The 23,645-nt window shown below is 35.9% G+C and overlaps 1 protein-coding gene across 3 annotated transcripts; it reads left to right on the top strand.

The window, feature by feature from the left end:
* Window positions 1–19,458: 19,458 nt before the first annotated feature.
* LOC124352956 (ribosome-releasing factor 2, mitochondrial-like) lies at window positions 19,459–23,217 on the top strand. 3 transcript variants are annotated; one of them, XM_046802708.1, is made up of 3 exons: window positions 19,459–20,182; window positions 21,187–21,333; window positions 22,754–22,988. In XM_046802708.1, exons 1-3 carry the CDS (start codon window positions 20,087–20,089, stop codon window positions 22,865–22,867), a joined length of 357 nt encoding a protein of 118 aa, XP_046658664.1. In that variant the 5' UTR covers window positions 19,459–20,086; the 3' UTR covers window positions 22,868–22,988. The 3 variants fall into 3 exon arrangements, with proteins under 3 accessions (XP_046658664.1, XP_046658665.1, XP_046658663.1); XM_046802709.1 differs by lacking the exon at window positions 22,754–22,988 and adding an exon at window positions 22,624–22,705 and having other exon boundaries at window positions 19,466–20,182; XM_046802707.1 differs by lacking the exon at window positions 22,754–22,988 and adding an exon at window positions 23,012–23,217 and having other exon boundaries at window positions 19,477–20,182.
* Window positions 23,218–23,645: the final 428 nt, after the last annotated feature.

Raw genomic sequence — 23,645 nt, 5'->3', positions numbered from 1 at the left:
TTAACGTAAAAAAAGCTTATATTTTAAACAGAAAATTGTTTTTGGTTATCACAATCCTCAATAGCAATCAAAATATTTTTCTTTTACTCGAATAAATGTATGAATACAAACCAATCAGTAAAAAAATTTCCAAAGTGATATAGGTGCATACTTTTATGTGGTAGAAGTTTGAAATAATATGTTTAGATTGTAATAGAGGTCGTCTGGACCCAGCTCCGTCAGGGATCTTCTTTAGAAAAACAAATTATAGTAAACAATTTATGGCATGGCTGTCTTCTTCTAGGTTTTAAAATGCTTTAGAAATCCTAAATTTGTCTTGAAAGTAGGGCAACAATTTTCAGTTTTTATTGTACCAAAGGTATCGGTATTCGGTAGGGAAAAGCAGTGTTAAACCATATGCCACGAGATGGGCTACTCATTAAGTATTTTTATTGCGACCTTCAAAATCTTGAACCTCAAATGGGTTCCAAGCTATTAAAAAATTCTACAAAATAATTTAAATTATAATTTTTGTGTACATATATATATTGATTAAGAACTTCCAAAAGGGATTGGGTTGTTGGAAAACAAGTGCGCAAAATATTAAGGACTATTTAGGAGCTGGGTGTATCGAGTCATTAGCCGATATGGTCGAGAAACAAAACAAAGGTTGGGACCGGAAGATGAGTTTATAAAAAGATTGGAATGCGGGGGAACGAGCAGCCGACTAAGTTCGTAGCCCGTGGGATCTTTGCATGGCGCGCGACACCACCAAGTCTGTTTTCTACCTAAACCATATATGTAGCAGGAACAAAGTTATTCCTTTCGTGGAAGTGACTACACCAGTCTATAAACATTGTTCATGTGCTACTTCAATCCGTTAACATATTTTCCAATTGTTAAGAGTCACATAAACAAATAAATATTCATTAAATGTGTCTGAACCTTACAATTACTTAGGGTTTTTTTAGCAATTTATTATTTATTTGAGGTGTTTTGTACTCAAATTGTTTCAACAGAAAACCAGTTATAATTGAAATATCATCGGTAGTTTTTAAATATTTACGTTATGATAATAATTTTGTTTTTACAGAAACAATCTTTAAACATCCGTCATCTAAAATATACAATTAGAGTTGAGGCGTAATATTTCAATTTATAATGGACTTAATAAAATAAGCCTTTTGCACCTCAGTCACATCAAATTCTTTTTAAACGATATCCTACTTTGTTAAATAGTTATAGTAAAGTAAGTTACACTTATACACAAAAATAACTCAGTTACTAAACACTGATGTATAACGGTATACAGCTGTTGTAATTAAATAAGTAATTGTTATATATTTTTAAAAAACATTACAGGATTAGAATTTACATGCAACATTTCAGTTCTGTTGACTACTGGAAAGAGGTAATAAGCAATGTATTTTGCGTCATGACGATACAAACACAGAGATAGTTTCCATACTAGTAGTAGGCATTGAATAAACATTCATACTAAATTGTAACGCTATTATGTCTCAAACCATTTCGGCACTATCAAATGTTTAAGTGTATCCTACTTATGTGTATATGTGGCACGCCTAAGTCAGGAGTCACAACCACCATGTTGTGTGTCAACTTCACTAACTCTATAAACATGCACTTAATAAAAAACTATACACAACACTAATCATTAAAACTGAACTACGGAATACAGGTCACAATACGTCTTCATACATTTCTCAATAGGTTTCCTTCCTTGCTCTTTTCATTTTAAACCAAACCACGTGTCGCGTACCTTATAATATAATATTTAAATTAAGAAATGAATATCTGAAGCATATTGCAGTAGGCTATATAAATTGTCTACGAGAATAAATAATAAAGTTTATAATATTTTGGAGTAGAATCTTGAAGCTACAGATGCCGGACAGGCCTGACACAGGCACAACATTCATAGCCGCCATATGATTGTACTTGATATATCGTATATTTTTAAGTAAAATCCGGAAACACTGTTCGCCGCTAAATAGACATACACGCCTGCCGAATTACGCAATATACGCTTTGTGTGCTGAATGATGGCAAATTCTTACGGTAGTCACATGACGTAATTATTGATTTTCTTACTTCTAATTATGGTACTGATCTGATATCGTTGCTATATCATTAATTTAGAATTTTAAAAGAATATACTCCGAAGTATCTCAAGAGATGTCTCTTACAATTTTTTCTGAATAAGATATTTTTATTGTCATTATTTTCTTGTATAATAATTGGTTAAAGTGGAGAGAGCATAAAATTTAAAACACAGAACCGATCTTCATTAGAAAAGCAATCTATACTAAAAGAATTGGGCTGGTAATTTATAAATGCAGTTTTTTAACTGCAAAAATATGATATAATATGTAATCAAGAAGTACAACAAACTTATGTTTATAGAGATAACTAAAATGTGGCTGCAGTTTCATTGCCTTATCTAACACATGCGTCGTGAGTACGCATTCAGGTTAATTCGGTTAAAATTCTTTGTGTAAAATGTCCATTTAAATCCGAGGAAGGTTTTTATGAAGCAAAATATAAGAAAAGTTATCTGGAATATTTTGAAATTCAGAAAAAATGTAATTTTTACGTTTCATAATCCAAATTATACTGGCACTGAACAGCTGTTAACACCTTCAGTTTTATGTTGACAAATTGGCTGAAATTTCTGTTTACATTTAAATTTGATCAAATATTAAGTAAACAGTGCTTGATCAGTAGTGTAATGCAGATATTAAATAAAAAGTTAATATCAAAAGCTTGCTCAAATCGCGCCAGTGATGAATTTAAATCGTCTAATGCATTTTATATATTATTTAAACACTGTTATAATACCAACCTTAAAGAAAAAAGTCATGAATGTTTTCACTCACGTTACTTTAATCTGGTGGGCTTCCTTGACATTGTGATGGCATTTTAACAGTGGCTTATGGGAAAACAGAGAAATTAATACTAACATGCCTCAACGTAACAAAAAACTTTTATTTTGGAATGTTGCGTAACCTTAATAAGAAATTCTCCCTTATACCCAAAGTACATAGGAAATGGGTAGGACTTCTTCCTAGGCCGTAATAGGTTTCCCAGTCCTACTTATGTGTATACGAGTATGTGGCACGCCTAAGTCAGGAATCGCAACCACCGTGTTGTTTGTCAACTTCACTAACTTCAGTATGCACTTATGAAGACGTATACCTGTATTCCGTAGTTCAGTTTTAATGAATACAGGGTGTGTACAATAGTTTTTTTATTAAGTGCATGTTTATAGAGTTAATGAAGTTGACAAACAACACGTGGTGGTTGTGATTCTTGACTTAGGCGTGCCGCAACGCTTTGGTAATATTTCTTTATTTTAACCTAGTTTGTAATTATGTATTAGGTTAGTTCTTTACTTGAAGAAGAGATCAGATTGCAGATGTCGAAACGTAGTGTTACTGATTTCTTGTTTCACTGAACGATGGCAAATGTCTGGAAAATCCTGTTTCCTTCACAATCCTTCTGTCGTCAAAAATAACCTTCAAACAAAGTCTTGACATTAGTGATGTACTCTTGAACTCAGGAAGATACTGTCGAATTACATTGACAGTGCCACAAGCATTAATACTATCCTTTTTCAGGTCTTCCATTAGGTAATACCCTACCAAAAAAGTTATCAATGTAGATTGAATGGTGCTTGCCTTTCAGATGTGCTGATAATCTTTTAACTACTTTCTTACTAAGATTTATTTCTCTACTAGCTGTTACCCGCGGCTTCGCACGCAATCTTTAGAACCGAAGTCCTTATATCACTTAGTAAAAGCACTTACGCGATGTAATATGATGGAGTTCTATGAAAATTTTAAAACGTAAGAAGGCATACATCTAGTAGATATTATTTAAGTTCATGGTAAATAGTATCAGAGTTTAATTTGATTAATATATTATGTTTTGCAAGTGGAAGAGCATTTCGGGTTCAAATTAATTATATTTCCAACGTTACAGCTGAGCCTGCATTGTTACCCCAAGTAAGAAAATACAATACAGAGGTCTCAAAAACTTACTTCGGTCAAAAAGCGTCTATTTCTACCCTTTATCACATATTTCAGGTCCAAGATATTTCCAGTACCATATTAGAGTTTGCCTTGTCCTGTGGAAGAAAAAGGTATACTTACGTATAGGGCCAAGAACCCTACTTCGATTAAAAAGTACCTACGTTTAAATTCCCTGACTCGTATGTCACAATTTAGTTCGCCGTATTGCCTCGATCAAAATACTATATAGTTCTTTTATGCAGTTCTCGGAAATCTGCTTTGGTCAAAATCATCTACTACGGGCTTCTGTAATATACTTTCTGTCTCAAATATTTCCAGGGACATAGTTGGGTTTGCCATTTTGTCCTGATGAAGAATATATACACATAAGTAGGACTTGGAAACCTATTACGGCCTGAAGAAGAGATCAGATTACCGATCTCGAAACGTAGTGTTACTGATTTCTTGTTTCACTGAACGATGACAAATGTCCGGAAAAATCCTGTTTCCTTCATAATGAAATGAATGAATGAAATGAAATGAAATATGTCTTTATTCAAGAGGCGGAGTTAGGGCTATTTAGCCCTCTCTACCACTCAACCTCACATAATATACAGATATATATGTATATGTATATATACACATATTTACATTTAATGACCTTAAAATTATAACAAATTCCATTTTAAATTTAAATTTAACCTAAATATATACTACTATGTAACAATTAAAAATCAAATTTATCAGCTTAATATGTAGAAAAATTTCAAACAAAGATAAATTGAAGCTTAAATTAACAATTTACTTTTTAAAGACTTTCTTGTTATTGCTACATTCATTCTCTCAAACACACAGCCTGACCACAAGCACACCACGAGCACCGCCACCCGCCACCTCCACAGACCGCCCAGCAACAAGCCCCTGACCCCCGCCCCAAAACGAGCTCGACCTTCTATAATACGGATATCATCAGGAAGAGAGTTCCAGAGGCGACATGCCTGAACAGTGAATGACCTACTGAAGAAGTTCGATCGATGAACAGGAATTGAAAGTAACGTGGATCCCCTTCTCGTAGGTCGCTCACTTATATCGGAAATAAATTTGAAATTTTCGGACAGGTAAACAGGTGACTTGTTTCTGATAACTGAATGTAGAGTCGAAAGAATGTGAAGTTGGCGAAGTTGTTGAAGTTTCAGAAGCGATAATAATGTCAAGAGGTGAACACCAATGGTTTACTAGCACCACTGGTGTTGCAGCCATAAAGTGAATAGACAATTAATAGGCCAGTCCACGTTCTTTCTAACTTCCACAATCCCAGGGAAGTAGTGACTATTCAAAGAAGACAAAAAATGGTGAGCGAATAACCATTTCTTGCCCTGTAGCTATCAATGAGTACAATAAACACATGAATTGTATTGACAGTTTTGATCAGATGAAATCTGTTTATGATATTGATCGGAAGAGCAAGAAATGGTGGCACAGAATTTTATTTTATTTTGTTGATGCAGCTGTTGTAAATGCATATGTCCTCCACCAGTGCCTCCCAGTATCCCGCTTAGACATGAAAACCTTCAGAAGAAAAATTGTCCATGGGCTAGTAAGCAAGAGGAAAGTTGAGATTTCTTCCAAAGTAAGAGAAGGAACAGTTTTGAATCGTAATAAGTCTAACGTTCCCTTGGAGATAAGACATTCGTCTTCAAGGCATCAACCAGCCAGATCCACAGAAGACGGTGCAACTTTTGCAGCACGAAGGCAAACCAATGCAGGCTTTCTAGAAGTGTAATGTTTGTAATGTTCCCCTGTGCCTTGGAAAAGATAAAGATGTTTTCAGAAATATCATGGGCAGCAGTAAGTAAGCCAAAAAGATGGAAATTATGTGATTTCAGACAAGTCCTAAACATTTTGTACAGATTTTTTTGTGTTATCGTGTGTAAAAATACATTCCTTTTAATTTAACTAACAATTGCATTTTTATTTTACCACAAATGTCTTTTATCGGTTAAATTTATGAGTTGCACACCTTCATTTACAAAAAAATACTAGGTGCACAGTGATGTAAATATTGCATCACCATTGAATCCGGTCTGCATAGTGATGCACAATATGCATCACCAGATATTTGTAAAACTTAGCATATAAAAAAATTAAAAACACTTTTAACCCTTTCAGATAAGCCTAATTACTATAAAAAACTTTAAAAAAATTCTGTGCTGCACAGAGTTAAGGAAAAGTAGAACTGCAGACTATGCTTTTATATTCAACTGGTAAAGCGTAAAGGAAAAATTGTGAAATCATTTTTTATGAAACGATAAATATTTCTCTTTAGAGCTAGAATTACTAACTCCACATTTCTTGAAAAATCAAATAAATTTAAAAGAATGTACCTGTGTAATCTATATTCCACCACAGGATTACACATAAAATTGATCATGAACACATCTGCTAAGCACTTTTAGGACAAACTTAATACGTATACGTATACTACGTACTTCATACGTATTGCAGTCTAAAAACATTAAAAACTCGTAGAAAAAAATGTTTGTTTGTGTTAATAAGAGAAAATTTCAATTATTTTCATTGGTGTTTTCACAAAATCTTTCAACTATTCCTGGTTACTCACATTGGTTGACCCTCTGAATTTGGTATGCTGTAAAAAGAAGCCAAAACAGTAAAAGAATATTTTGTGAATGTGTAATGGTACACCGATTGCGATAGTGTTGTGACGGCCCATTAGGAAAGCCCTTAACCAATTGACACTGCGAGGTCAATATTATTATTGTCCAGTGAAGTGCTACAGTATTTATATTGTAGTATTACCAACCAACGATTCTTCATTGTTCCTAACAGTAAAATGTAATGTAAAATGTATCTGCCGTCATCTAAATTATTAAAAGGAAATAAGGAACAGTGATTATTATATATTTATTTAGTAAGATATAAGTCCAAGTAATAGTTGTTCGGAATGTTCTAGTTGATCTCAACTGAGTTGTTAAGCGGAAGTAGCCCGATACCCGTGGCAGCTTTAGCTGCAGCTGGCTGAGGAATTTGCTGATTCTGCTGACTCCAGCCTGTGTCTGGCCAAGCTGTATCGTTTCTAGACTCTGTTACGCTTAAGTAAATCGTTTGGGAGCAGCACCGTACGGAGTCTCGTCCGCCATTTTAACAAAATTTGTAGCGAAAAGGTACTCGAACGTAATGCGTCGCTCCGTGTTTGCCCTTCTCTCTAAATTCTTTTTAAAATTTTTAACCTACCGTTCCGCTGACGAGTGTTTAATATATTACAAAATTACAGTTTAGGGAATTTAAATAGTATTTTAAAAATTGTGAAAGATTAAATTAAATCAGATTTTTGCGGCCAACTATTCTTCTGATTCTAATTCCCAAGTCCCGTCCCGTCTGATACAGTGTATCACAAAACGACACATCTTTTACAGGAAGACATATATATTCTGCCACATCTGTCTGCCAGTTCCGATCAGCTACTACATGGATGTTAAGTTGCCTCAGTGCACATAAACCACATTTCTCAGTACTGTAGCTTTTGTAGCACTCACAATGCAGCTTAAATCATCTCCCACCATCTCTGTCTATTGCTGGCCGGTAATCCCCAGAGTATAAATCTTGGCTTTCTTACTCACTCTATTACATTTACTGCAAACTTCTCTAGTTGTTACTTTATTTATTAGATTAAAATACATAATATCCTAATTATTCAGTGAAATATATCAGAAAATATTTTCAACGTGTGTTAAGTGATCCATTTTTTACTGTGAAACTGTATAAAAATGTTGTTATTTCTGAAGCACTATAAATTGAAAATTATTATGTCACTGTTGCCTTTAGTTGATAATAATCAGTTCCCTAGATTAATAATACTCTGGGACAAAAAGGAATTATCACTTGAGAACATCCAGCTATGTAAATATTATCTCAAAATTGTTTTTTTTTCGTTTAAGTACAGTATTTTCTATTCATATATACCTGGCGTGATTTGTTTGTTAACAAGAAAAACATGTATTTTCAATCAGTTCACATATATAACAATTAAATCAGTTGTTCAAGAATGGCCAATTTTATAATTGGGAAGCTTCTGACAAACATCTTCATTTAATATTTTTGTAATTACTGTCGTCATTTATTAACTTAACACGTACACTCATCCTACACTAGTTGTTAATATTATACAATGTAGGGGTATGTTACACCAAGTGTCATGTAACAGGCTTCACTAAGTTTGTATGCAAGATATCAAGTTTACAACTACATGTCACAGTCATATTAGAATTCTATATGATTATACTCAGTTGGTTTCTAATTTATTTTTTAAGTAATATTTTCAATGCCATCATGGTTACTGATCAGACCATTGTAACCATTAATGCTCATTCAAATCTCATGAATTGCAACATAACTTAGTGCTAACTATAGAAATGAAGCTTTGTGCAAAGTCTGCACAGGCCAGTTTGTTCTCGAGACATTGTATGAACAAACAGGCAAAAATTATAAAAATGGCTGATTTTTTTCCACCCCATTGAGTAGTAAGTAGGCTTTGCTAATTCTAAGCTAATAAATAATTACAGTTAATAATTACAACACTTAAAACATCAGATTTCATTTAGTAATCACTCAAAATGGCTGACTGGCAACACGTCAATTATGTGTCTCTGGCATGTAACTAGTTTTTATATTGATGAACTGTATAAAAAAACAATATTAGTAGTGGACATTACAAAAACCCTACGACTGTGGGAATATTAACATAATGTTCAATGACAAAATACTTTTGAACAGCTTGAGGATTTTATAGAGATATTATTTAGTCATTAACTGTTAGCTAGTAGCAAAGCATATTACTCAGGGGGGCTTGGAATTTAATTCCTCTCCCTCTCTCTTTGCCCAAGATTTCATTCATGGATGTTTCTACAAATCTCGTTCTAGATCAAAATTTGTTACATATCCAATCTCATCTTACTGAAACCACATGGTATACCAACTTACACATGGATTTCAACTTACATGGTAAATCATAAAAACTTCTGATGTCTGACTTCGCACTTCATTGTATTTATATAGTTTGAGAAAACTTTATCTGCACTTATCTTCTCCTAAATTTAGTAGTAATAACTGAAATTTTCAAATTTATTTTTACAGCTATTTTTGTTTACCAATAAGATAAGACCCTAATAATACAAATATGTGCAGAAAATGAGAATGGAATTTATAAGTTACTGTTTAAAAGCGGTGATTTTAAAGTAAACACAAATATGCAACTACTGCTTAGATCATTATGTGATTTTGACATATGGAACATGTACTCAGGATCATTAAGATGTTTTAAAGCGTGCTGTATATTTGCAGATGGAATTGAAACATTTCAAATTCTTTGTTCCCGATACTTCTCAAAATAATTTCGGTGTACTTTAATATAACTTTAGTTCATTTCATTAAACTTCTAAAGATTCGTTTTAAAAACAATCAACCAATTAGATTCAATTTAATTACCTCCATACATGCTATAACACTCCATATATTATCAAAACATATCGTTGTAAAATCAAAGTTAGCACAATAACATGGAATGTACGAAAGCGGGTCTGAGTATGTAGTTTCACTTAGGAATATGTGCAAAGCTGAAAACAGATAAATCCTTAGAAACATGACAGAAGTGGACCTGCAAATGGAAATGGTTGAAGTTAGTCGGTCACTGCTATAAATTCTAATTCAGGAAAGTGCAAAGTTGAGCCGTAGTTTGTTGATCTGACCTCAGGGAGTAGTCCAGCTGGAGGGTGGAGTGGAGATTCCACAACAAGTTGAGACTAGTTGATCGCTAAACTGCTGTAAAGTAGTTGCTCTTCCACATCACATCCCTCACTCCCTCTAGTTGATTTTTTGCTGTAATACTGTTTAACATTAAACTGATCTTAACTTGTTTTAAGCTCTCCTCTCCACCCTCCAGTTGGACTACTACGTACGTTAGCTAGAGCAAACACAGAATAAACAGTATTAAAAGTAAAAGTCAACTAGAGGAAGTGACAGATGTGATGTGGAAGAGTAACTACTTTACAGCAGTTTAACATTCAACTGAAGGGTGGAGAGGAGAATCCACAACAAGTTGAGGCTAGTTGGGTGTTACACTGCTGTAAAGTAGTTACTCTTCCATGTCACATTCTTCACTCCCCTGTAACATTTAAGTTCAATAGGAGTTCGATAGGAGTGGTTACTCTTTGTTTAAAGTTTATTTTTGACAATGGAAGGACTGTGAAGGAAACAGGAGTGGTTACCCATACCAGAAAATCCTTAGACACCGGATAGAAGTCGAGTGAGGTAAAAGCAGGGTTCTAAAGGGAAAGATAGTCTTCAAATTCAGCTCTGATTATCACCGGATCAACATGCATAATCATGTCAATATGATTTAGCATGATAGTCCTTGTACCTAAATATTTCATAAAATGATCGCAACTTAAAGATAAGTAGAGCTGCAGACTCTTTATATTCAACTATTAAAGATAAAGGAAAAAATTTTAAATTTTATCGTTTTTTATGACACAATAAATATTTTTCTTTAGAGCTAGAATTACTAACTCCATATTTCTTGAAAAATCAAATAAATTTAAAAGAATGTACCTGTGTAATCTCTATTCCACCACAGGATTACACATAAAATTGATCATGAATACACCTGTTTAGCACTTTTAGGACAAATTGTATACTTAATACATACTGCATTTAAAAACATTAAAAACTCATAGAAATAAATGTTTGTTTGTGTCGATCAGAGAAAATTTCAATTATTTTCATTGGTGTTTTTACAAAATTCTTCTACTATTACAGGTTATTCAGATTGGTTGACACTCTGAATTTGGTATGCTGTAAAAAGAAGCCAAAATAGTAAAAGAATATTTTGTGACTGTGTAAGAAATGGTACACCGATTGCGATAGTATATCACATAAACCACACATCTTTTACAGGAAGACATATATTTTCTGCCAGTTCTGATCAACTACTACATGGATGTTAAGTTGCCTCAGTGCACATAAACCACATTTCTCAGTACTGTAGCTTTTGCACTCATACAGCAGCTTAAATCATCTCCCACCATCTCTGTCTATTGCTGGCCGGTAATCCCCAGAGTATAAATCTTGGCTTTCTTACTCACTCTATTACATTTACTGCAGACTTCTCTAGTTGTTACTTTATTTATTACATTAAAATACATATTCCAAGTATTCAATGAAATATATCTGGAAACATTTTGACCATATGTGTTTAGCGATTCATATTTTACTACCTATGTACCTGTATAAAAATGTCGCTATATTTAAAGTATAATAAATTGAAATTTATTATGTCACTATTGCATTTAGTTGATAAATTATCAGTTCCCTAGAATGATTATACTCTGGGATAATTAGGAGTTATTACTTGAGAACATCTGGCTATGTAAATATTGTCTCTCAATTAATTTTAGTTTTTTCATTGAGGTCAGTATTTTCTATCCTCGTATTCCTAGCATGATATGTTTGTTAACTATAAAAACATGTATTTTCAGTCAGTTCACAAGTATAACAATTAAATCAATTGTTCAAGAATGACCAATTTTATAATTGGGAAGCTTCCGACAAACATTTTCATTTAATGTTTTTCTAATTGCCGTCGTCCTTTATTAAATTATCATGTACTCATTTTCCACTGATTTTTAATATTATACAATGTAGGGGTATGTTACACCAAGTGTCATGTAACAGGCTTCACTAAGTTTGTATGCAAGATATCAAGTTTACAACTACAGTACATGTCACAGTCATATTAGAATTCTATATGATTATACTCAGTTGATTTCTAATTTATTTTTTAAGTATTATTCTCAATGCCATCATGGTTACTGACCAGACCATTGTAACCACTAATGCTCATTTAAATCTCATGAATTGCAACATAACTTAGGCTCGATGCACACTTGCGTATTTGCAAGTAGCGTGCACGCCGCGGGCAAGCTGCGTATGACCGCCGGCGGTTTAGCAGTAGTGAGTTGTTAGTTAGGTAGTGCACACTCGAGCGGAGCCGCAGTGTGCAAGCGACTTGCAAGCAGCGTGAGCTCGGAAGGACGCCACTACTGCTACGCCGCGGCTTGCACAAGTCTGGCGGCTTGGCAGTCTTTGCTAGGCAATCAGCGAGTACACATTGACCGCGCGATGGATATCAACGTCGATACTGAACTGTTTATTGCTGCTGTCAAAAACCAGCCTGTCATATGGGATACGACATCAGAACATTACCATGACAGGATTAAAAAGAGAGGAGCCTGGTTCATCGTTTGTGAGGAGTTCTTCGAGGGATTTAATGAGAAGTGATTTAATGATAGTCTGCATCTAGTATCTTTACTTTTGCTTCAAGTTCATCAAATGATACTACACTCATCCTAAAATAATTGAAAAATGTCTTCTCATCTCGACAGGCCCGGCGACAGGATTCTCGGGCCCCTATGCAATCATGAAGACCGGGGGCCCCCCCCCCAAAGATTCAACAGGCAACCAACCTAATTACATTAAAATTCACCCCCCCCCCCAACGTTAGAACAAAATTCCCATATTGGTTATATTAACATAGCAAGCATTATTTTATTCCAAAACTTACTACTCCATTACTTGATTTACTTATTTGTTAAATGATTCACTTCTTCAAAATTATGCCAAATCCGTGATTTTTCCTGTATTTACTTCAATTTAAGTTATATAAATAAATGTTGCTAAAACAAATGGAAAGAATTGAGGTTTATAATTATGTAGTGATTATTTTTTTACTATTAAATCAATACAAAACAAAACTCACTGAACTTAATTAAAATCAAAAACACCATCCTTAAAAAATATACACTTAATGAACTAAATGGACAAAACATAATTAACAAAGAATAAAATCATTAAAATTAAAGTTCAACTCGTGTCGCTCTCCTTTTTAGTAGAAAACAAAACTTAATGATAGGTTCCTGGAAAACCTAATGAAACAAAAACTAAATATCATTGAACAATCACTTAACGAACAAAACTAAAAAAAATTAAATGAACAAAACCTAATGAACATTGTACAAAACATAAATTGAAAATTAATAAAGAAACATTGGGCTATGTTACTCACTAACATTAAACATGACTAAAAACACAACTCGTCGGGCCTTCTTCCCAGCAAAGTCTTCTATAATGTCGTCATATTTCAAACTACGTGCCAAATCTGACTCCATGGCTAGAATACTCAGGTCATTCATGCGGTCTTGCGTCATCGTAGAAACGATTTGCACTTTTAATTCTTTTCATCAAACTGAAGCTCCTCTCTCCCCCTTGGCTGACAGATACAGGTATGCAACAGAACAACCGGATCGCTGTAGTGATATTTGGAAATAAACTATCTAGTTTGTTCTTCCTTAGAGCGTTTATTAGACTTAATGGTTGAAGAGTTTGTTCCCCCAAGTTAGTGCGATGAATCGATTTCAAATGTTTAAATTCATTTAAAATTTCCATCTCAATATCCTCTTTGTATGTTTGACACAGACTCAAACATTGCTGCTCAATAAAACTGTCGTCTTCCTCAATATATTTCCAAAGACATTGGAAAAGGTTGCTGATTTTTCCAGCAAACTCGAATCTCTGAGACAGTCCCCCTAAGACTGAGTCTAAGATCTTGAAGAAGACATCAATCCTAAAACGTTCCTCTTCGTTTTTTTAATTGATGTTCCGTGCCGTCCCTTGTTTCGTCATGAAAAATCTTTCTTTTCTTTAATCTTTTTTCCTTAAAATCAGTTTTCGCAATCTACACTCTCAGCCATGTTGCCTGCCACTAGCTTGGCCTCAGTGTAGAGATTGCTCCATCTGTCTCTCAGTACTTTTAGTTCCTCTATTAAATCATTCAGATTTTTTGTTTCAACGTCTAGAGTTGTTGATCGGGCTTGTAATACTTTATTTTTGTTGTCTATTGCAACAAGCACCTTTAGCCATATTGTCGACATCATGATACATTCGAACGATTGTAGATATTTCAATAGCCCTTTCAGATCTGTCTTGCATTCTGCAGATAGATTCAGTTCTTTACAATCATTGAGGGCATTGATGATGAGAGGCAAATGCTTTACGAAAGGGCGCACACTATCTACTCGGGCTGACCATCTCGTTTGAGAAATACTGTGCAGAGAAGAGCCTATTCTGTTTTCTAAGTACTCCCATCTTTGAGGGCTTCTAGAAAAGAAGTTATACGTCTTTTGCAGCATGCCAAAAAATGTTGTAGCTTCCTCGCAGCATTCAGCAGCATTAACCCCACACAGGTTGAGGCTATGTGCGGCACAGTTATTATAAAAAGCCAAATTGTTGGTCTCCATTATGATGGCTTGGGCACCTTTGTATATTCCAGCCATATTGGATCCATTGTCGTACCCCTGGCCTCTGCATTCCTTCAACGGAATTGAGTGTTTGTTGAGCTCGCTAATAATCAACTTAGCCACATCCATTCCAGTTTTTTGTTACAGTCAACAAAATTTAAAAATCGTTCGCAAATTTTAAATTCTGATTCACAATCTAAGAGATATCTCAAGATCAACGTTGTTTGCTCAGTATGTGAGGCATCGGGGGTAGAGTCAGCAATAATAGCATAATATTTTGATTTCTTCCTTTCTTCCAATACCTTCTGTCGAACTCTTTCCCCACAAACTTGAATGAATTCATTTTGAGAGTCTTTAGACAGATAATGAGCTTGAACACGTTTTTTCCCTCTTCTTGGGCCTTTTTTACTTTTGCAATATGTTCTCTTAGTAAAGGGTCATATTTCCGCTAACAGCTCTATCAGACCCAGAAAGTTTCCATTGTTGGGATCCCCAATTTTTTCAGAGGTCCCTCTGAGAGCTAATCCTCGCTCTCCAAGGAACATGACCACGGAGAGCAATCTTTGAAATATATCCCTCCAATATTTGGTTCTTGAAGCCAGTTCTGAGTCGAGTTGAGAATGTATGTCTGATCCATCACTTAGCCTCCTTTCTAACTCTCTCCATTGGATGTAGCAATTTTTGTGGGAAGCGCTGGTTTCATGCAAAGGTAGCTTGTTGTAAAGCTTCCGCCATCCATATTCCTTTTTCCATCCATCGTTACTTAACAAAACTGACTTATTTGAATCGTGTTTTTCACCCCCACTATTATTATTGAAAAGTCTACATGGAAAACAAAATAAGGACTCAGCAGTCTCACTCCATACAAGCCAATCTCTTCTGACGCTCTCTCCGTTCGGCCTTTTTGAAAAAAGAACCGTTTTTGGAAACGCTCTTTTTCCATCACTTGGCAGATCTGACGGCATCAAAGATGGACCCATTTTCACTAAAGTCTCAATCACACTGTCAGTCACCACCTTGTTTTTCAGAAGTCCCAAATCTGAACTGGTAATTATAGTTCCTAACCCCGAATCTACATTAGCATTTAGAATGTCACGATTGTGATCTTCCAAAACAATATCATCTTTAGGATCAGGTTCTGAGGTAAAGCTATCTACCATTGTTTCTCCTTCATCAGCATTAGGCCTACAGCTTTCAAGATCTTCGCTGTCTTCAGTATTAGGGTGTTCATGAAAACTGTGAGAAACTTCGCAAAGTTTCTCCCTGGCGGCGCCAGGGTCGTTAGGGCCGCTGTTAGAACTAGTTGTAGCTACGTCTACTTTGATTCCAACGTCAAATAATGTCCTGGATCCTTTATTTGAACTTTCAATTTTCTTTTGCCTTTCTTTACGTTTTTGAGCACCAGATTTATGTTTGTAAGTGTCCATTTTGAGATATAACGGTGTTTTTTATGCGAAATGATGATAAAATACTGTGAATGGACCTAAAAATAAATATCTTGGATTAGTCAAGAATAATAAATTGATGTGGGCAGATCATAAAATAATATTTGAAATAGAATTTTAGAACCTAAATATCAAAATACAAATTTAAAAATGTATCAAATTGATCATAAACACTATTAGACAATTAAAAATTAGTATTGATTACTAGGCCTAAACCGAGCAGTTGCTAAAATAAATACGGAATGTAAATTATCAAACGCTGCGTTTAAAGTAGTAATGTATCTCAAACTGGGCTAAACTAATCAAAAACCGACAGGTGCAATCACAGGACACGTGAGGGGATGTGATGAGTCATTGAGCTATTTTCGGATACTGTATCGCTTGCTGCGCTCTCACTCAGATTTCCAAGGTCAAGTTTTTTAAGACGTTCACACCAGCGATCTCTATTGTTTACCTGTCTTGCCAACATATTGGGGGTTTTTACTTCCTGTTTCTCTCTCTGTTTATCCTGTCCTCACTCCCCATTCCCTCTCGTAAACTGCGCAACTAGTGATGCGATGCGTCGCCTCAAGTTGGTTGTCATAACAACCAATATATCAGCCAACGAGCCAACCACGAAACAATACCAAACTATGTCGTCATTGAATAATATTTTCTACGTGCTAACGTGCATACTGCATACAAGCATGTGAACAACCACAAAAGAGTGAGCGATGAGCCGTCGTTCTCTCTGATTTAATAGGATAAACTTGATTAATTGAAACTTAAAACGACGTTCAGTAGCAGTAGCAAACCGAATTTATGTGTTGTTTTTTTAATTTTTAACCATCCTACTCCTCATATGTTTTAGTTTAGATTTAGATACACAGTAACGTCAGTAACATTTATAATTTCACGTCTTATTACATAGGTACGTTTATAAGACGATTACAACGTCTCAAATTTTGCAGCCCAGTAATAATTAAGTTTATTTGTATTTTTTGCTGTTATGGAACCTTGTTGATCGTCTTAAAGGTTAACCAGCCCTTGGATAATCGGGAGTTAACTGTAGCCTAATTTATTTTATGAAACTGATTACTGTATAATTCAAATTTATAATGAGGGGTAAAAATCATGGCTCCACATGGGTTGGGCTGGTGGACCCCTGGTCCCAGGCCTGGGCCCCTGGGGGCCCGGCTCTGTCCCTAATTTTATATATTTTACAATTTTTATTTTATTATGTTTATATTATAATCATCAGTTAAAATAAAAATCTGCGTTACATTAAAATTAAAAATCTCATGTTTTAATTATGCCCTACAGCATGACAAGTGAACAGAAGGAGCGGGCCCTGAGCCTGATCCTGGTAACAGGGCCCGCAATCAAATGTGGGATCCATGGTAAAATTTATTCAGTTTTTTAATTTTTTTCGGAAATTTGGAACTTATTTTCTAAAATTAAATGATAAAAATATTTTACTAACTCACCTGTATGTTTCTTTAATTCACGGTTAAATCAATCTCAATCTCCTTACAAACAACAACAACAACAACAAAACCTAATTAAGCACGACAACAAACTAAAACTAGAAGTGTACAAAACAACCAATCACGATAACTTAATAAAACCATTACCACCAGCAACCAGCATAGAAATGCAAGATTGAAAGAAACATTAGTTTATTATCGTGTCGGTTATCACTGTCATCCGACGCTCAGGTTGCAACTTGTAGTGAGCAAGGAGGGAGGGGGCCCGGGAGGGGAGGGGGTGGAGAAGAGTCACTGCCTTCGCGTCTGGGCGATGCGGACCCCGGGCCCGACGTCTGACAGCCACAACCACAACGGTTCGCGCCACCTCAGTGTTTACAATTTTATTGGTTTAAATCGGAGCAAAGAAAGTAGTTTAAAATTAACATTGCATGTTATTTCCTGAATATTTTCACCGCACAGGCCCTGGGCCGATGGTAATGGGCAATGATAAAAAAAAAATAAAAATACATATTTTAGTCGGCCCGGGCCCCCCTGTGGCCCCCGGGGCCCCTATGCATTTGCCCCCCTTGCCCCCCCCTGTCGCCGGGCCTGCATCTCGACGAAGATCTTGGAAAAGCGTAACAAAACGCCTCTTTTAACAAACGAGCACTAACTAAGCACCCGCATACTTCGCTTTTTTGTAATTGTATAAATAATCATACACAGCAAACGCAAATGTAACACGTTGTCTGTGACCATCCATGCTGCTTGGGAGGTGCAAAGCGACTGAAGACGCCGAAAAACCGCTGTAGTGTATATTGACGGAAAAAAAACAAGCCAAGCGCACGCAGCTTGCCCGCGGCGTGCACGCTACTTGCAAATACGCAAGTGTGCATCGAGCCTTTAATGTTACTACTATAGAAATGAAGCTTTGTGCAGTCTGTATAGGTAAGTTTGTTTCTCAGACATCGTATGGACAGACAGACAAAAATTATTTAAATGACTGAATTTTACTGGGTGGGGGGGGGGGGGGGTGGGGGGGGGGGGGGGTGGGGGGGGGGGGGGGTGGGGGGGGGGGGGGGTGGGGGGGGGGGGGGGTGGGGGGGGGGGGGGGTCCAATCAGGCGTTTCTTGATAGTATCACTCCGCAGACCGCTTACCAGGCGATCTCGCAAATAGTCCGGCAACTTGTCTTGAAATTCACAGTATGTTGATAGTTTTTTTAGTTGCACAACGTATTCACCAACTGTTTCATGTTCATGTTGGTTGCGTAAACTAAATTTGTACCGTTCCGCAATGAACGACGGTTTAGGACTGACATGATCTTGTAGAATTTGCACAATGTCCTTGAATGTCTTAGAACTAGGCTTGTTCGGCGTACACAAATCCTTTAACAAATTATACGTTTTAACACCTATGACTGTTTAACAAGGTACTCACTTTCTTTTCAGCTTTAATGTCATTGCAATCTATGAAAAGTTCGAACCTTTCGACATAAGATGACCAAGATTCCTCTGCACTGTCATAGGGTCCCAACGAGCCTATTATTCCGGTCGCCATGTTGAACTCAGGATCTTCGTTAAATAAACTGTCTATGAAAAGAGGCGCGATTTCACTAACACAATCCGACATTAATGTTAGCACTGAAATTGATGCGAATCAATTGTTGTGTGTACCTTCCTACACCGCACTTGTGTACCTTACTACACTGAAGCGTCCGTGCACCTGTCTACACCGACATCTTTGCACTCCCGAATGATCAATGTCTTCTTGCTGCGCGTTTCTTTAAACTGCCTCGTCGCCAGTTTGTAATGTCGAGATTCGACATTACGGTGGTGGTCGGATCATAGCCTAGAGGTAACCGGGCTGGTAAATTAAACACATGTTTGAAAGTTAACGCACTGGCCGAACCGACCGCATCTTTTCATGGTCTGGGGAGGACTGAGCAATACAAAGGTAGCAGGGGCTGAGGCGTGGGATTGGACACGAGCATCAGGTGAGGTGGTATGATGCCAGCCGACCAACCAGAGCCATTTATTAGAATCAGCTCACCCTCTACGTCATACAACTTGCAAAACATATTGCCACACGTGAAACCACATAAAACTAAATTATTGTACTGACATACAGGGTACCAACTGTCTTGTTACACCACATAATATTATTTATTTAATTAATATACTATACTTTCTGTTTTGTGTTTGTTGGTAAGCAGGTTTGTACCTAATAACCACAAGACTTGTGATAGCTTAGTTTTTCTGTCACTATCTCAAGTGAAAGACTTAAATGTTCTGAAATTTTCAAACAATGGTTTTCACAAACTTTTTCATTCACTTTTTTTTAGTAGCTCATCACTGACAGAAAAGACCTGTCGCTTCGTTCTTCATTGAGAATCTTGTTCTTCCATTTCATAAAATCGTACCCTTTGACGGACCACACCTTCATTCATAATGTTTGGGACACAAATAGCACACAATTCATGATGAATCTCAGCTGTTAGAGTTATTTTTCACCCAAAGAAAACTTCTAACAAGACGAGTGTTATTCTAGGTGAGATTTCTATTACAGCACTTATGTTTTGAGGTTATGTATAGCTGGACAACACACGAATGTATAGTGCTCTGCCTTGTACAGTTAGAAGCGTACTGAACAACTGAGCACACAGGATGTCAACATGGCAGTGTTATCCCCACTACTTCCTTGTGCTCTGCGTAAACAGCAGTTATGTTCTGGATAACGTTTGTACTATATTATTTTAATAATTATTATTGACTCTCAAATCATGTTGTGAATTCATATTTTTTATGATTTGCTTAGATGGTTGGAGTCACAGTGATGCTGCATTTCTTGGAAGTAGGAAGAGGAACTTCTGACACGATCTTAACCTCTGCTGTTGCTCAGTGCATTAAAAAGGTATGTTCTTTCAATTATTTCATATATTAAGCAGAGGTCGTCTTCCCCTTTTACTTACTCTCCCCTTACCATACACAGAATACAGTTTAGTATGTGATGAAAAGTCTGCGGAAAAGCAGTTGAATCAAAGTAGCGCATATCACTGCACTTGTTCTATTATTTGTAGAAGGAAAAAGTGCCTAGTTTTATTTCTTGAGTCCAAATGAAATGACAGAACAAGAACCCACTTACCTAGTAGTCTTATGGAAGCCTCAAATTTGAGGGATTCACATAATTAAGGGAGGTGCAAAGATCCTTTTAAGGTTAAGTATAGGATCCGGGGTTGAAGAGGGGTCTTTGTCAAATCATTAAATGTATCAGGTTAAATCATCAAGGTCTTGATTTACGATTTGACTTTGCAGCTTGTTATTAATTTATTGTTTAAATTACATACTGGAGATAAAAAAGTCTACCGACCTCTCCTGATCTTTGAATGGCAAAATGAAAGTTGGAGATTGTTAATCTACAAAACACGTTTCACTCTGTATTGTCCATAGTTTTTATGTAAATTGAATTATATTTTTTTGTTTTGTATCTTTTTAGATTGGTTATCGATTAAAGTAAATTAAAAGTGCCTTTTTTGTATAACATATTTACCACAGAATTACCATGAAAAAAGAAATTTATATAAAATAATCTTTTCATAGCAGAAATCTGTAAAAAATGTATATCTATTGGAAATATTTCAAAGTGGTAAAGTGGTTACATGAAGTTTTTAAAAGAAGAGTAAAATAACTAAAGAGAAACAGCTGTATCAATGTCATTAGTGATGCTAACTTCAAAACAAAACCAAACCAGTCAAAACAAACTTTAAAAGCTTGTAAATAAAGTTTAAAATAATTTTTTCCTAAACAGCTGATCAATTGAACGTAGGCGGTTTTAGCCTGACCCTTGAAAGTCCGATCAATCAGATGTTAGTTTCTAAAGAGTTAAAAAAAGATAATGACCATGGCTTTTGTTAATAGATATTGGTAGAAGCAAACACAGCACTGATGGAACCTGTTATGTCCTTGGAAGTGGTCTCAGGTGAAGAATATCTTCCTACAGTCCTCGCTGACCTTTCCAGGCGTCGGACACAGATACAACATATCAGGGTGCGAGGCAACAGCAAGGTACGCTTTCACATACTCCTTCAATTTGACATGAACTGAAATGCTAGATATAAAACATATCTATGACCAATTAATAAACAAAGTAGTAGTGTAGTTGGCTGAGTTTTAGTGAAGCATATCACTCAAGAGGCGGGAAAAATTCCATTTCTGTCTGTCCATCTGTCCACACAATATCTCGAAAATGAACTGACCAATAGACTTGTACATATGCAAGAAGCTCCATTTTAATATGAGAACCACTGAGTTTAATGATGGTGCATGTCACTCCATGGCATTTGGCTGCTGGGCGTTAACGAATATTTTTATATTAGTCTTATGGGTAACCATGATGGCAATGAGAAAATAGCAGAATAAATAAAGTTCTACAAACACATGGAGTTTCAACATGTGTCATTTTTATTCATAGAAGTAAGAGAAAAATAATAGAGTGGAAAGTCAATGTTATAAGTGGCAAAATTCGTTTTAAGTGCACTCTTGCGTTGTAGTACCCTCCACAGCTCACCGAAACTTTTATTATTTGAACATTGCTGTGATAGCTGACTTAATGAACAAAGTGTGAATTTACCCTGTTTTAAGATATCACTATAAAGCTTTCATCTATAAACTTTTTATTTTGCATGAAACTTCATTTCTACATAGACAAAAACTAGACCTAAAGTGATGCATATCTAACCATGGAATTGGGCTGAGCGTTTTTGTAGCCTATCACTGATGAGGCTGACACAATTTCTCTTATCTGCTAAGGGGATTTTTTATATGTATGATTGTCTGTATGTCTATCCATCTATCCACATGACATCTCATCAATGAAAGGAGCTAAAGATTTGAGATTTTGCAAGCGTGCCCAGCGAAGCCTGTTACATGGAGTTGCATACCTTGTTATTGGTGTAAAGAAAAGAAAGCAGTGAAGAAAATACTCAAGAAGAACACATTGAGAAATTATCTGTCCTGCTAAATTATTCAGTATATTAAATTTTTCTATTTTGTGGTTATATATGCATGTAACTGTCATTAGATAAACCTTGTTTATTCAACATAGTATTGTTTTTGGATTCATGGAACCGTTGCAAACATTTTATGTTCTCAACCTGGTTCCTGAACATTATGATATTCATATAAAGTGACAATAGTTGCAAAATTCTATTCAACTTACGGTTTCAGATAGTGGAAGCTCAAGCTCCTCTGGCCGAGCTACTGGGATACTCTAAGGCACTGAGAGCAATAATTTTGAAGACTGCCAGCTTCTCCATGATTAGAGTTACACACTTCTTATGAACTTGACTGTTTCAGATGGTGGAAGCTCGGAACTCCTCTGGCTGAGCTATTGGGATACTCTAAAGCACTGAGAACAATAATTTTGAAGACTGCCAGCTTCTCCATGACTAGAGTTACACACTTCTTATGAACTTGACTGTTTCAGATGGTGGAAGCTCGAACTCCTCTGGCTGAGCTACTGGGATACTCTAAGGCACTGAGAACAATAATTTTGAAGACTGCCAGCTTCTCCATGACTAGAGTTACACACTTCTTATGAACTTGACTGTTTCAGATGGTGGAAGCTCGAACTCCTCTGGCTGAGCTACTGGGATACTCTAAGGCACTGAGAACAATAATTTTGAAGACTGCCAGCTTCTCCATGACTAGAGTTACACACTTCTTATGAACTTGACTGTTTCAGATGGTGGAAGCTCGAACTCCTCTGGCTGAGCTATTGGGATACTCTAAAGCGCTGAGAACAATCACTTCTGGGACTGCCAGTTTCACCATGGAGTTTGACTCTTTCCAAGAAATGGGTCCTTTGGAACAAGCAGAAGCCGTCAAGAAAGTTACTGGCTTTTGATGTTACTGAAAATGTTAAACTTAAATAAACAAGTGTAAATATTTGATAATTTTATTGATTTCATCTACCTTACCTTTTAATTATTAGTAGAAAAATAAGAAGCTAATGAAGGAGAAAAAACCACTGTGGGGAATGAAATTACAGACATTCATAGTACTAGACATGATATAAACAGGAGTTTTTGGACATTTTCCATTGTTCAGTGATGCAATACAATCAGTAACACTATATTTCGAGACCTGCAAAATTTTTTTTCCATTTTTTGTTCAATTACCCAGTGCTGTCTTCAAATTCCTAAACTCTCCAGGATGGCTTACATTACTCTAAATACTTGTAAGTATACAGTAAATCATATTTTAATTTAATTTTATCGTTATTTTTTCAGTTTAATCACAAAAGGATGAGAACATTCTTATTAGAGCAGCTCGCACCAAAATAGTTCAATGACATTTGAAGAGGTGTTGCCATATCG

Source organism: Homalodisca vitripennis, chromosome 1 (genome assembly GCF_021130785.1).
Source record: "Homalodisca vitripennis isolate AUS2020 chromosome 1, UT_GWSS_2.1, whole genome shotgun sequence".
NCBI classification, from domain to species: Eukaryota; Metazoa; Arthropoda; class Insecta; order Hemiptera; family Cicadellidae; genus Homalodisca; species Homalodisca vitripennis.
This window is presented reverse-complemented; position numbering and strand designations above follow the sequence as displayed.

Bases quoted from the DNA above. Each gene is read 5' to 3' on its own strand.
- LOC124352956 (XM_046802707.1), top strand. From the start codon at position 20,087: ATGGTTGGAGTCACAGTGATGCTGCATTTCTTGGAAGTAGGAAGAGGA. The intron at 20,183-21,186 runs GTATGTTCTTTC...TTTTGTTAATAG, and splicing joins TTGCTCAGTGCATTAAAAAG to ATATTGGTAGAAGCAAACAC. The intron at 21,334-23,011 runs GTACGCTTTCAC...TGACTGTTTCAG, and splicing joins GGGTGCGAGGCAACAGCAAG to ATGGTGGAAGCTCGAACTCC.